Here is a 15,512-nt window from a genome sequence, read left to right on the forward strand (position 1 = left end):
GCAGTGCTTCCACCTGCAAACTGAATACAAGGGATTAGCAACGTGACACTTCAATTCAGGTCCCACCACTGTACATAACCCAACACTGAAGGGCTCCTTCCCAAGGCTGGTTTGGGAATATGTCCTGCTTTAAGATACATGAGTTAACATCCAAAAAGGCCTATTTTCTACTAAAGTATAATTGAGGGTAAGCTATAAACATCCAACCAGTCCCACGCACTTCCAATTCAGTACTGATAATCACCCATTAATGCCAAAACCACAGCTGGATCTTTGGTAACTGCATTAAAGTGAGAAAATTTTTAATAGGAATTACGATCTGCTAATGCCCAGCAGATCATGTTCCTTTGTTTTCTAAGAACTACTCAGGCTGGAATTCTGTTTTAATTAAGAATCTGCTGGATGGAAGGAAAAGTACACAAATAAAAAACAACTAAATCATCCCTTACCAAGAAGGACACGTTCCTTCCAAGAAATAAGTGGCTGAATGGCAATGATAAGACCTTTCACCATCAGGCATCTATGTTTACAAGGCAATTACAGCAAGCCTGAAGCCTCCTGAGTTAGCATTTAGTATTTCACGCCTGAGCAACATGACTTCTTTCTATAGGAGATCATCTTTGCTAACAGCAACAAAACGTTTTAAATGCTCCCAACCAATAAAAACAGCGGATGCTCTCAGAAGATAAAAGTCAAGCTGACAACTCTCAGCACTGACCCAACATGTTGCTGGAGTCAAGAGCTGCCCTGGAAATGGCCCTTATCGGCACCTTCCTGCCCACGCTTCAAAACTCAGCTTTCAATGGACAGAAGTTGAATGCAGCTAGTGGGAGAAGTGAGGATGAAAGGTCCAAGATCCTCCCATAAGCCAAATCCCTCCCAGAAATAAGATTTTTAAGTACTCAACACATCACTGTTTTGAATCTAAACAAGTTTGAATCCCAACAGCAACACTCTGCTAAGCTTTGCAAGCTGAACTGGCACTTGGTGCTAGCCAAATGATCCTAGTGCAGGCTCAAAACAGTCTTCAGCACAGGCTCCAGGAGTTGGATAATAGCAGAAACGAAACTTATTGATCCCTGCAGGCAAACACATGCTTCACCCCTGTGTATGGCTGAGCAAAGCTTCACATGGCATATAGATGACAGAGGCCCAGGTCCCCACTTTCATCTCAGCTCACTGTCACTGAACTAGGAACACGAAGCACTCGCTCCCACCCACCTTTACTCAGCAGCCCTTGTTCCCAAAACTCACCTTTTGCTTGAGCCAGCATGAACCGGGCCTCCAGAACTTTGTAAGTATTTCATGCCTAGCAGTACAGTGGAGAAAGGGGCCAGCAGCATGACTCCAGTTTTGGGATAGGAAGAAGCCAGTTTGGCTATACCTGAATCCACATCCTCCTCCTCCGGCAAAACCAATGATCCTGCCACAAGGGTCAGCTGCATTCCAGCCCCATGGTAACCCTGGTTGGGAACACAGCTGAAGGGGCTGAGACATGTTCCAGCCATACACTCAGCAGGCACATGAGACCGATAGCTGTGCATCTCCCCCAGGCCCTGGGCGTGCATCTTTTAGTTCCAGCTTTACCACTAGAAGGGGTTTCTCACTCCCTTTAGTTTTTCAGTGAGAGCTGCCAGCATCACCTGCCCACCAGCAGCACCGGTCATGGAAGCAACCCTGGATTTACTCCAAAGCACACAGTGGCAAAGACAATGCAAGCCACCAGCTCACAACTATTTCAAACAGATATGCTTTCCTAATGTGACCTACACACAGGTGGTTCTACACACAATGGGAATGTGACAAACCACGTAACGTGCACTGATCCAGCCAGATCCCACGCTGCTTTCTTTTTAACATTTCCCCGAATATAAATGTGATGTTCTCTATTATTATATACAAACATACACTGTGTTTACGTATACTAGGAACAAGCATTATCAGTTAATAGTGATGCATGGCCCAAGACACACAGTAGCTGTAAAAATAAGAAATAAAAAAATCAAGCCATGTAAATCTACCTGTAGCCATGGAAAGCAACATGAGTGGTTGTGGCTACAGGTCACTTGATAAAAAGGGATAATAAATGGATCACAGGAACTTGAAAGTTCTCAGTAGGATCCATCCTTTGCCTAAGAAAACAAAAAAGTTCACAAGCCAACGCTATACAAAGTACAGCCGTGGAGAAAGAGACCGAGCTTGCAGAAGAGCTAACTGAACAACACCCAACCTGTGTCACTGAAAATAAATCCATTCATAACATTATAGGCTTTATTTTCAAAAAAGTGATAGGCACCCACCCATCTCCTGAGGCAGTGGCTTTTTCTAGTGATAACGTTTGAGACAGTTCAGTCAACAAAGACTAAAGTTTCCCAGCCTGGGTTAGTCAATGAACTTATCTCCTGCAGGCAACAAAGCAAATGGGGGAGGGAATGGAGAGGAAGAAAAGTTACTCTGTTATCAGTACTCATGCACCGCTTGTGTCTCTAGTTCTAAACTACAACACACTGAAGGCAGAGAGGCTCTTCAGCACCTTAAAATACTCACAACGTACAGATCTCACAGATGAAACAGAGGGATTTGGAGGTAGAAAAATATTTCCCCCATCTCACTTAATGACAGGCAACTTTTCTTCCTCCATAGGCACTTCTATATTCTCCATGGTAACTCTTCCTCCACACGTGACTGCAAACCCGGCTTGCAGAAAGTGGGTGTTAATTACATTTACACAGCAGCAGGCACAACAGGCCCACCGTGCAACCCAAAAACCAGGGGATTATGCACCCAGCAGGCATCCTATCTGAATAACCATCTGAATTGGCTTGTGCCACTTGCTAGCCTGGCTCAAAGGACAGGAAGGGGAGGAGGCAGAGGGAAATCTCCACAGACACCATTTACTTGCTCCAGCACAGGACTCCCAAATGCCAAAGGCAAAGCAGTCCTGAGCACAGAGCCAGCTAAATATATCCTTCACTGCTTTGCTGCAGCTCAAAGCAGATGGGGCTATCTTGAATGACAAGTATTTTCCAGAAAATTTCCTCCCCTCGTCCCCCCACTACAAAGGCCCCACATTATGCTTGCATAATAAAGCAAAACCAGCAGTTCATTCATGAGTGGGAGAGGGGGCTCTCCTGCTCTCTGATCTTTGGGCCAGAGGCTGAAAATGCCTGGGATGTTTAGCGGGGAGAAAAAAAAAGAAACAAAAAGACGGTGACAAAAGGAGTCACAACTTGTCTGCTTGATTAAGGAGTGCCATTGAGAACGTCCAAAGGCAGCACAGCATCCTTCCCTGCATCAATTGCAGTGTAGAAAGTACAATTGCAGCCCTCACGGATTTGAAAGGACAGCTCTCCCCACCCCTGGGAAGGCAACAAAGCATTGCAACGCTCAACATCCATTGCTGAGCCACTCCAAACCACACGCTGCACTGAGCAGCTCCATGCAATGCAGCCAATGGGTGCTTATGCTTTTCCAGGCGGCTGTAACAAGGCGTGGGGGGGAACTCACCGTACCCCACTGCCACTCCAGCTCCTGCTTCAGGCAGCACAATGGGAACAGCACACATTGCCAGATAGAAAGAATTGGAAGCTGCAAAGCACACAGCATGCAAGTCAAGTCTAAACTACTGCAGCGAGCAGATTGTGTTTTTTTCTCCCTTTAACATGTGCAAGTTTCCTTTGAGAAGTAATATGGTAAAGAAACAGAATAATATGAGAATTTGTGACTTAGAATCAGTAACAAAAAGTCAGAGGCACAGCTTCCTTCCTGGTGCCAGATGACCCGCAGTTCAGAAGAACGGAACTTGACCTAGCCTGAGAATCGCATTCCATGTGTCTGTTGAAAGCTTTTTCTAAGCAACAGATCTAAGGCTCGCCTTAAGCCTCCATTGTACAGACAGCACATGGCATGCAAAGCCCTCCAACCGACAGCCCTGCTGGCTTCAGAGCAGAGGCTCCTCCCCATGAAAGAGACATAAATGACTCCTCGAGTTAATATGTGAACAATTACACCACATCTGCACCCAGCAAGAAAACTCACAAGAAACAAACTATTACAACTTTTTTTTTTTTTTCTTTTTTCTCCTAGGGATCTGAGTGTTCTGAAGACAGGGAATTCTTCACATTGCAACACAGTCGTTTGGAGCTGGGAGCAGAGGTTTGTGAGCAGCAAACCGATGAGGAGCACAGCAAGCTGTGAGGCTCAGTACTTGGCAAAGGCTCCCCAGGAGCCCAGCCAAAATGTGAGGCTGCGTGAGCAGTTACCAGCACCATACCAGGAGAGGATCCCAGACAGGATCCCATATAGACTGCTTCTAGATAGATGATCTCAAAACGTTAACATTAAGTAAACCGTATGTTGAAAAATTATAGTTTTGTAGCAGTGCTGCACAAGCAGCAGGGTCATAAATGCTACTGCATATTTGGAAAGACTAATCAAGATTTTGCTAATTATATTATAGCCAGAAGACATTCCCAGCTCCAGGAAAAGAAGGCATGAGCAGTGTGACACTTACAAAAGCTTCATCACAAACCACCAGACACTAATTTTTCTTCTCACTGGTTTTGCTTTCATTCCAATGATCCTTTGCAGGATACAGGCAGTTTTTACCAGCACCCCACCACCTCTTGGAAGCAGCTCATTTGGTGGCGTTTCAGCACGCATCTTGTCATAGAAGTACACCAGCAAAATTTATGTAAGACACCATGTCAGTAGGGCAGTGCATCCTTTGCTAGAAGGCTGCTTAACTAATTACGATAATCCAGGCTACCCCCTCCCTCAGTGTTGTTCTGTTTATATTCACATCCCTTGAAGGAAAAAAAAAAAAAAAAGAAAAAAGTGCTGCTCTGCATTTTCTCCATCCATTAGAGCCTTCCAGAGCCACAGAAACATTTCTCATCTTCAGAACTCAACCTAACTTAAAAGTGCAATTCCTACTGGGACTGCTGTCTGCAGCACAACAGGTGCTCATATACACCTCCATGTTATTTATCAGGAGAAGCCACTTCAGCCCGAGCTGCCAAACCCACGCCTCACTGCAGCTGATCGGAGTTCAAAAGCAGCACAGCCACGGCATCGGAAGCGTCAGTTCAGGCACTGCTCACAGCCCCAGGTGTATACTTGAAGTTCACTTCAACCCTGAAAGAAATAGCTGTGCTGTTGACATCATTTCTCCCCCATCTGTGGGAGTGTTCCACATCAGCTCTACTCAGAAATGGGGGAAGGTTCGCAGAGGGTAACTGTTGCCCTCAGTGCTGTGGGTGAAACATTGACCCAAGGAAGCAGAACAGGTGTTTCATTTCCAATCTCAGCACAGCAGCTCCTCATGGCAGCAGAGCTGCGAAATGAAGGCAGGAGATGTTTGTGGCACGGCACGTGTGCCCCAGCTCAGCAGAGCTCTGGCCGAAGCACGTGCCACGTGCTACAGGAGTGTTTGTGAAGGGTTACTGAATTACCCAGGTGAGCTCTGGTTTTCCATTTTTATTCAGCAGAAGTCACGCATTTCAAGAAAATATAAAATTTAATTAGCTACCTTAGAAAGTTTAACTAAAGGACACAATCCAAAAGAGATGAAATCTAGCTAAATGCAGCTCCCTGCAGTCGGTGAGCTTTATATATAGTATCCATTCCTGGCAGCAGTCATAAAACAGGAAACTGAGAAGTTTTAGGTCTCAGAATTGCGCGTTTGTAATTTGATGAGACATTTCCTTTGAGAGGATAATGTGAAACAGAAGTCACGAAAGAAGAACAATCTCCCTTGTGCCGCCCCCCCCCCCCCCCCCAGCTTACATCACTGCTTGTACAAATTCCTCACACATTACTCCTTTGGATTCCTACTCTGAGAAAGCATTTTCCCTTTTCCAAAAAAGGCCTTTGACAGCTTCACAAAGGGTTAAAGATCAAGTAGGAAGAAGAAAAATCTCATTTAAGAATGCACCAGCACAAGTGAAACCGAAAGAGACTGTGCGCGCAGGATGGCAGAGCAGCGACAGTAACCTGCCAGCGTGGACGGAAAGCTAGAACTCTGGTTTAGTAAACACAGTCACTGCCTCCACTCAGCCTGGATAAAGCCAGTCGTACAAAATGTGCTGGGAGTAAAAGGAAATTTAATTTTCAATGATTTAGGAATGCTGCAAGCTGAAATGCTACGAAAGACATTTAGGTGCTTCAGGAATACTATGTTCTGCAATTACTTCCAAAGTACAAAAAAAGCCACAGCAAAAATAGCTCCGCTCGTTTCCAAGTCACCCTCTCCTCGCTTCCAAAAACAGCCCGCGGTTCGTTTCGTAGAAGCACAAAGGAAACCCCGAAGGCAGAGGATGAGAGAAGGGTAGCGAAGGCGCTGGGCTCCCACCGAGGGCACCCAGCGCTCCCACAGCACCCGGCGCTCGGCACGCAGCCCGCTCCCAGCACCCAGCGCGCAGGCAGGCTGCGCACGCAGCCCCAGGCAGGGCCCAGCCTCCCGCAGCGCCGCCGTCCAGCCAGCTGTTACCAGGCGAGCGCGCAGCCAATCCCCGGCCCCGGCGAGCACAAGATGGCCTTTGAACTCCCCACCAGCAACTTCCTGCTGTTTTTAGAGTACACACAGTGCAATGCAGTATGTCTGTCAGCTATGCGGCACAAAGGAACAGCCATTTTGTGACTCGACCGGACCCGCACCAAAATGCCAGGCGGAGCGGCCTTCCCCTCGCCCTTCGCGGGGTATCGCGGCCTTCCTCGTGCCGCAAAAGAGGAAGAGCTGCCCCACACTCCCCTTGACAGAGGTGCAGCCATTTCTGCTCACAGCCTCGTCCCCCCACCCCCCCGCACGAAGTGCTCTGTCTGGAACTACATCTTCATAAAATGGCTGCCGAGGAGCAGCGAGCCGTTCTGGGCCGAGCCGGCAGCGCAGCCTGCAGCACCCTGCCCACAGAGCCACTGCCGAGTCAGAGCTGCTGCTCCGAACAATACAGCCTCAGGCCCACCCTGCTTTAACTTCTTTTTTTTTTTCTTTCTTTCTTTTTTTCCTCCAAAATGATGAGAAGACCTAAATGCAATGGGCTGTTCAGCCCTGCAGCCTTCGTAACAAATTGCCTGCACGCAGGGATGTAAGAGACACTGCAACAAAGGCAGGGAGCGAGCCAAGGGAAACCAAGATGGTGGCTGTGTGCTGTGAACTATCCCTGCACCACTCCAGGGGTCACAGGACCCCCACCTGCATTGCACTGCTGCAGCTCACATCAGGGTTGCACTGAACATGTCCAGCACAAGCTCCCACCTTTCAAGAAGGGTAAAATGAAGGATGCTGGGAAGCATCAGGACTGTGTTTGGCTACATGCAATTCATGCCCCCAACACACAGGTGGTTATTAGAAGCTGCAGCATCCCACCTCACCCACGTGGAGGAGGTGGCCCAGAATTGATCACTTGACAGCAAGGCAGGCCCAGCACTGTGGGGAGAAGGGACGTGAGGGCAGGTGTGGTTGGTCCCCCAGGGGCACCACCACAGCACTCCTTCAGCTCACAGACTGGGGGGTCAGCATCGTTTTGTCCCCAGCAATGATCACCCCCTCCAGGACAACCCTCAGATGGATTCTGGTTTGTTCACACAGCTTTTCACTTCCTTTGGACTGGCAATGCAGGTGTCAATTCCAAATACTCCCAGGCTGCGCACTGAAGGAGCACTGAAGTATTATATTTTCTTCTCCTTTAACATCTTTTCCTAGTCCTGTATTTTGGCATCTCCAGCTCAAGGGGTAGTGGTTGTATCCACCTTATCCACCCACTGCCACCATCCACACCTCAGATCCAGGACTACAGACCAGGACTTCACAAATGTACACATGGTCACAAATCAGGAAAGAAAAAAGGAAAAAAAAAAAAAAGGCCAGCAGCATTTGAGGTGCAGACATGAGCACAGCTCTGGGCTGCAGTAAAGCAAAGTGGTGGCTTTACTTCCTAGAAATCATTTCCCCTGCAACTTCAAGTCAACCTCAGGAAGTAAAGCCCATTTTACGACATTCAGCTGACTCACAGCTCAAAGCCAGCTCGACAGGGCTCACTCACAAACAGCCCGTGTTCAATTGTTCCCACACCTCAGGTGAGGGGATGTTACCCACAGCAAGTTTATTTAGGGAAGAACAGTGGAAGAGGCAGGGTAACCTCACAACAGGTGTTGCGTATAAATCAATCGAGATAAACAACCTTTCAAAGAAATCAGCAAAATCACACATGTGAGACTATGCAAATATAATCACCCCGAGGACAAAAACACAAAGGTCTTCTTTCTGTGCAGCTACTGCTAGATGTCTCTGTTTTCACCTCCTATTCAGCACAGTATTTCTAGCAGATACGCTGCCTTAATTTTGATTTCCTGAGCAAATCACACCTACTATTGCTTTAGCTGTCAACCCGCACTTAAAACAACCAGAAAAACAAAGTGAATACTCTTTTTTCTTTTTTTAAATAAGACTTCTAAAGCAATATCAGCAGTATTTCTAACAACACGAATATTAAGGTTTGAAAATTTGACTTATTTTCAGATTGCATTACTATAGCATCACTGTATAGGTGCTATATATAATGTTTCAACATCCCTAAAGCTAACGTTATTAATGATCATTTTAAACTTACCCCCATCCATTCTAGGATTAAAAATCTGACCGCAGTCTTAATACATCTCAAATACCATAAATGTATTTTAGAATGTCACAGCACTTCGATAATATTCCCACAGTATTTCAAGTGTGCGTTTAAGGTTAAATAATGGACATCAAAAATACCAGTCAAACACCTGCAAACATCACATCAGAGCACATGTGATACCACAAACTGTTCAGAATTTTTTTTTATTAGTGCGACTTAAAAATTACTTAACACCAAAGGAAAAATAATAAGCAGGCCAGAATTCCATCAAAATTAACAAAATGCAAAACTCGGCGTATTTACAAACCAGAAGACAAAATGCATGTAAATTAATTTTCAATTTTTTTTTTGTTTAAGTTGACCCATTAAATATAAAAATGAGCAATTGGTAATTATACTCGTGCATTCTTAACGAACCAACATTGTCAGTATTCCATACTTTTCCTACATCAAGGTTCAGTGCATAAAAACCTGTAAAGAATCTAATTACTTCACAAAATAAATAAAAATACTCCCAGCAATAATACATTCAATAAACAGACAGTGCATTTGCAGCCTCTTGTTAGCAGCCCCAGTTTGTATTTTATAATACAAAATGCTACGACCACTGGAGAAAAGTTGAGTATAAATTGTATGAAAATATTCTAAAATATCAAAACAGCATCAAAGTTCCACAAGCTCAAATAAAAAATGAAGTAAGGGCTACCGGACAGAAAGGCACTTTTCAGTTTATATTTTAAAATGAGCTTTTTTTCATTCATGCAACTTTTTCTTGTGCCTATTTACTATAATTTACTACTACACCAGGCTTCTGTATGGCCCTCAGTTAAAGTTTAGACTTCTGAGATTCTTCAAAGAAAAATTTGCCTTGTATGTAAAATGGTGCAATGCAGCAATGGCTAAACCGACAAGGTCATTTTTCACAGCACAAAAAACCTAAAAACTGAAATTCAAAAGCTGGAAAAACATCACACAGAGAAAAGGGCTCCCCTGAATGAAGGTACAGTACCTTTTGACTATGACATGGGCCCTTAAGTCACAACACAACTTTCAGAAATTGCTACCAAAAAAATTAGGGTGTGGCATGCTAACAATCTCAAGGTCATTCCTTAAAAAGGAAACAAAAATCAGTAAAATGTTTTGTATTCAGCACTGACAGGAACCCAAGGCTGTCAAAGTAAACAGGGTATTCACAGGTTTTACCAAAAAAAAAAAAAAAGAAAGTTGATAGATCATACCTCGATGCATTGCTGTGGACTGAACCCTCCTCTCCTTGGCTTTTGTCCTTATTTCTCATCATCTTTTTATTCTTAAATAATAAGAGGGGGTCAGGGATGTCTGCTTGCTTTGAAGTCCTGTGCCCAGGTATTTACTGTCAAAAGTTGAAAGAAAGGTAAGGTCCCAGCTCGTTTCACTGGCTTTCATTATCAGGAACAAAGTCCTGACGCTGCAATGATATTGTTGTAACAATACACAAAACTGATCGACACAGCAAAACGGAGATTTAAAACAAATAATCATTTTTTAGAGAAAAAAATACGGGGGAATAAACATCGAAGAGGAGCATCCTGCAAACTTTCCCAAAGTAACACTGGATGCAAATAATCTCTATCTTATTGCGTCATCCGAATACAGCCCGAATCGGTCGAAAATCAAAGTACTCAAAACGGCAGAAATCTAAAAATTATTATTATTAATTGCTCACCTACCTGATCCATGCACCGCCGCCAGGACCAAGTCGATCTTAGTTTCGGGTCGTGGAAAAACATTAGATCCAAAATATTTAGAGTTCGAATGATAAAATACGAAATTCAGAAAAAGAAAAAATATATATATTCTAATCCCAAAAATATGCTGTCGGTAAAGCAAAAGAAACGATAATTAGTACAAAAATGTCCGGGGGAAAAAGCTCATTAGGAGAGCGCACAAAAATGGAGGTACGCCATGGCTTCTAAGCTGGAAAAACAACGACCTGGGCTCTCTCCACGGCTTCTTCTTTCCAGCAAGGCACGAAAAGGGAGCCCTCAAAAGCTGCTTTTCTGCCCGAAAAAGGTCCGCTCGGCCCCCTATTAGTGCCTAGGAGAGGCAAGGGGCTGTGGGGGCCCCCTGAGGCTGCCCGAAAGTTAGGGAAAGTTGCGTAAAGTGTTGGGGAAGGCACGGAGCTGAGCGCGCTCTCTCTAAGGCACAGCCGCCATCTAGAGCTCCTTCCCAGCTCTGAGCTCTGCCTTTGATTGACACTCTCTACATTTACCCCACAACTCAGGTGATGTACCATAGACCCACCCCTTCATTTCTACCAAAAAAAGAGATAGCCTCCACCTAAAGGGTGCCTGCTACCCCCCACAGCCCTGGCTCCTTCCAACTACCCCAGCAGAAGGGGCACCTTAACCCCCTGTGGCTCAGCCACCCTTTTGAAACCAGAAAGAAACGTAATTTGTTCCTTTTGTTTTAAAGATTTGCTAAATATTTCAGTGCATGGGCTAAAATTACTTCCTCCCTGGACAGGAAGTGCAGCTGCTACAAGCCATTTTGAAAGAATGGCAGTGGAGCTCACAGCCATGCAGCCAGCAACAGCCCACCTTGGGGGTCACCCCACCCGAGGGGCATTTATTTTTAAATTAAGCCATAGTACCCCCAGACAAAAGCCCTTCCTTTTGTCATCCAATGCTTGCACGTAGTGCTTGGGACAGAAGTGCCACGAGCTGCTGAAAAAGCCCCACAGTGCTTCCAACCCCTTCCAGCTCAACAGCGCCTCCCTAGTGGTCTGCCCCAGCAACACAAACCCAACTGCTACGGCAACCTCATCAGCGACGTGAAGGCACTGCTGTAGAATAAGTCCCACACCATCAAATGAATTATTTCTCATTTCCATTCTTAACTCATTAATATTTGCCAAGAGATTTTAAACAAAAGAATTCAAAGCCGCGAAACAGCCAACATGCACATTCAGAAAACAAGCCACGTCTACAGTCCAACATCCAGGGTACTGAGAAGACACATCACAGAGGAGATGGAGGAGAACCAAGCATCCCCAGCCTCTTGCATCCTGACCACCATTTGTTTCCCCACAAGCAACAGACAACTTAAATCACAAGGACTTCTTCCACATTTGTAGCCATCACAACCAGAGATGGAAGTCAGCCATCGGGTAACTGATGGAGGGGAAGAAGGCACTGGGCAAGTTCCACTGTCTACAAGGACCGTCCGCAGCACAGCATCCCAACAGCTTGGAAACAACTGGCTTCCACCAGCTGAACCAATAAATTTCCTTTCAACTCTACACACCTGCTGCCTATTTCTGCCAACAACCTATCATATCTCCATACCAAGAGGTACATTAAGGTCCGCTCTGCTGTCAGCATCCACTTCACTGAACGTCAGTTTACCAACAATTTACAGAAGACCCCTTAACACCTGAACTGGAACCAAGGAGTAGGACAACAAAACTGCAAATGCTTTCGGTTAACGATAAAGAAAATCCACTCATCTGAATGTGGATCTCTAAGTTGGTCCCAGCATCCAACACCACCTCATATAAAGCATGGCAAAAGCAAACTTCAACAGGCGAGCATTGACATCAGCATCATCGAAACAGCTGGATCCAACAAGCATGAACAACTCATTACGGTACAAGTGGATATTTCCAAAGAGGCCTAGAGGAGCAAAATCACTGAACAGCCCACTTTCTTTTTTTTTTTTCTTTAAAAAAAAAAACCAAAAACAACAACAACTTCCATTGCTTAAGCTCTCAGAACAAGATCTGTCTTATGCATGAAGACCAACTGACACAGACAACCATGAATTTCAAGTGAAATGTGCTTGAAATATCGTTCAATTATTTCATTCACAAAAAATCTGGATTTTTTTTTTTTTTTTTAGTGTAAGATCCACCTTCAAATTCATTTGAAAAAGCAACCATCACCTGCAGCAGTGAGAAAATTAACACAACTTTCCTCATCAAATACATGGTACAGAAGCAGGAAGCCATGTCCACATTAAATAGCAGTGAAACAGTTCAGGTACACGTACAGAACAATTTTAGGAAAAAAGACTGTTTAGGAAGTATGTTGGAAGTCTGGTAACAGTTTCTGTACACACACACATGACTGAGCAAGCACATCTTACAAACCTACAGAAAACATTTAAGTACTCCTTTATTATAACACATTTGCCCAGCCTTCAGCATGATACTGATTCCACCTTAAAATAACTTCAGAAGGCTCAGCAGAAGCACCCTGACAACACACCAAGTTTAGAAAAAGTGCCCCACATTAAGCACCTAAATGAACAAACCAGAATAAATATTCATTAGAAGTCATAGCAAAGTGAAGATAATTTGTAAATGAAAACCACATTTTAAACATTAGGAACATAAAATTTTTACCTTGCCTTTAGTGTTTGGCAGCTAAAGTATTTCTCACTTTCATAGCAACCAAAAATACAACACTTAAATATCAACACGACCAAGAAAAGATTCAGCCAGAAAGGACAAACACAAAGCATGAAAGAAACCAAAACCTTTTATTAAGTCACTTTAAAAAAAAAAAATACATTTTGTCCAATGGGATAGTAACAGATTTCTTACCAATTTAATTCCCTTCTTAAACATATATAATCTGAGAATAAAATTTTACCACCCAATCCTCAAACAGATCCATCACTGGACAACCACTGACCCAGTCCCCTGATCAATTCAAGTGCAAAGTCCATTTTGATCGGATGATCACAACCCAGATCTTCTCTGGTTTAAAAAACACAGGAGTCCACGTTTTAACGTCCTTCTCTTGGACAGAAATATCACAGCACTCATGCATTAGTCCACTTCCTCAACCTCTCAGTCAAGAGTGGAACTGCCATCTTGTTCTCATTCGTAGACTCCTTTTGACATTCTTCATCTTACTGGATTCTTAATGGAAAATTAAAAGAAAAATGCTGTTGGAATACAGATTATCTTATCTTTAAACTAAGACATTCAACAACAGTACCTTAGAATATGCTTCATTCCATATCATGCACCCAAAAATAACTACTTTTTTCACCAACTAAGAAGGTCATCAGTTCAAAAGTCAAAAATATGAACTTGAATCCAAACTGTAAAGAAGCAGAGGAGGAATGATTTCAACTTCAAGAACCTTTTCAGGCCCCATAAGCTCCATTTAATCTTTTTTCCTATAGCATTAAAACACTAGATAAATCAATAGTGGGAAAACATGAGATATTTGCCCTGGAAACCACTTTATTGGTCTGACCCATCAACTAAAGCTGACGCTGCTTAGAAAAGCCAATTTAATTATAATTAACCCAAAATTTTTTAACAGCTGTTCACTGTCCTTTCTTCTAACACAGTGATCCACCAAAACCAACACTAAAGTATGAAAACTGGCTTCCTATATGAAGACAGTGACAGGAAACAAGACATTCTGGAAATTACACCATCATAATACAGTTCTCTAGCTTATGGGAGACATACAGTTCAACAAAAAAACACTTAGAAACAAACAGGGTGGCTGATCTGGTTACTACTGAGAAGAAACATGTCAGAAAGCAGATGAATAAGGTCACAAGTCAGTTTAGCTGCTTTAGCAAAGCCACCATACTACTCCTGAGCCATAGGCCAGCTTCATTTTCATGCAACAGCAATCCAGCCCACAGGTGAATTACAAAAACCAAATCTCCCAAATGAATTCTATGTGGATGAACAAAAATCCAATGTCTCCACCTTTACGTTTCCTTCCAAGAGTAATAAGCTGGGGTACCTCAAGGAAACTACTAGCACTCCTAACACTCAAACATCAAGAACAGGAAGTTACTCTATGGTCAAAATATCATTCTAAAATGAACGATGACCACAAGAGATTGAAATACAATAAAGATTTTATAATGGCTTCCTGATTTTGAGTATCTGCACTCTAACAATATATTTATGTATTTTGTTTTGAATGTGCACAGCTTTAATCAGATTTTAGTCTGAAAGCTAACTCCACCCCTATGCTGCTCCTGTGAGTCGTGGGCACATTCTCAGAAGGGATACAGAAATTACCCACAGTACAGCAAGAATCAGTGGAGCCATCTAGTGGGCCCCCATTATCCACGTTTCTCCATCCTCATCTCAAAATTACCATTAAGAGCAAAGTAAATAGTGATGGAACCAGTGCAGCAAGCCTCCACCTGACTTCCATAATGAAGTCCACCTATGGGCCTCATGCTCCATTCCTCTATAGGAAAGTTTACTCTTTGTTTTAAAGACAATGGAAAAGCAGCACAACACAGAAGTGGAATGCAGGATCTGGTCAGCCACTTTCCTTAATAAACACTGTGCATCACTTGCACTAATGGCACTCTTAGTCATGAGATCTTTGATTTCTGCTTCTGAAAATGTACATATTTGCCTAAGTTCTTTGTTTCAAGCATTCAATTTATCCTCACTTAGGACAAATTAAATATATGGAAGGGTTTCTTTTCATTGCTAACCAAAAAAAAAAAAAAAAAAAACACTTTGTGGGTTGGTTGATTGGTTTGAATGATTGTTTTATACACTAGCCTAATTTCAAACTCATTCAGCCAATTGAAAATAAAGTAATACTTTGGGTATTTTTAACAATGATGTTCAAACATGTACCAAAACATAAGGAAAAAAAAATCACCGACACAAATTTGTACACTACTGTTATCATTAAATATTCAGAAGCATTAACAGGAGCGCAGTGGAAGCCCTACAAATAATATCTTTAAAATGTTCTGTTTATTTCAAGAAATAAGTGGATTTAATTATTGATAATAGCTTTTCCCACTTCTCAAAAATGTAATTTAGTTATATATCACTCAACCTTGAAAGGCCCTTTTCAGTTGAGTTAGCTTTCTGCCTTAAACACTAACGAGATCTGCCAAGAA

General features: G+C 43.3%; 1 protein-coding gene across 16 annotated transcripts in view; it reads right to left on the reverse strand.

Annotated features, from left to right (window-relative positions):
* Positions 1-15,512, reverse strand: part of CHD2 (chromodomain helicase DNA binding protein 2) — an 82,925-nt gene that overhangs the window by 40,387 nt on the left and 27,026 nt on the right. For 12 of the 16 annotated variants that reach the window (XM_048956618.1, XM_048956630.1, XM_048956616.1 and 9 more), the window contains 2 exons: positions 10,331-13,527; positions 9,860-9,993 (listed from right to left, as the gene is read on the reverse strand). In XM_048956618.1, coding sequence (XP_048812575.1) covers positions 9,860-9,921 — 62 coding nt within the window. In that variant the 5' untranslated portion in view covers positions 9,922-9,993; positions 10,331-13,527. Of the gene's footprint in view, positions 1-9,859; positions 9,994-10,326; positions 13,713-15,512 lie in introns of all 16 variants that reach the window. The other 4 variants (XM_048956629.1, XM_048956632.1, XM_048956623.1 and 1 more) reach the window with 3 other exon arrangements.

This window comes from Lagopus muta, chromosome 10, assembly GCF_023343835.1.
Source record: "Lagopus muta isolate bLagMut1 chromosome 10, bLagMut1 primary, whole genome shotgun sequence".
NCBI classification, from domain to species: domain Eukaryota; kingdom Metazoa; phylum Chordata; class Aves; order Galliformes; family Phasianidae; genus Lagopus; species Lagopus muta.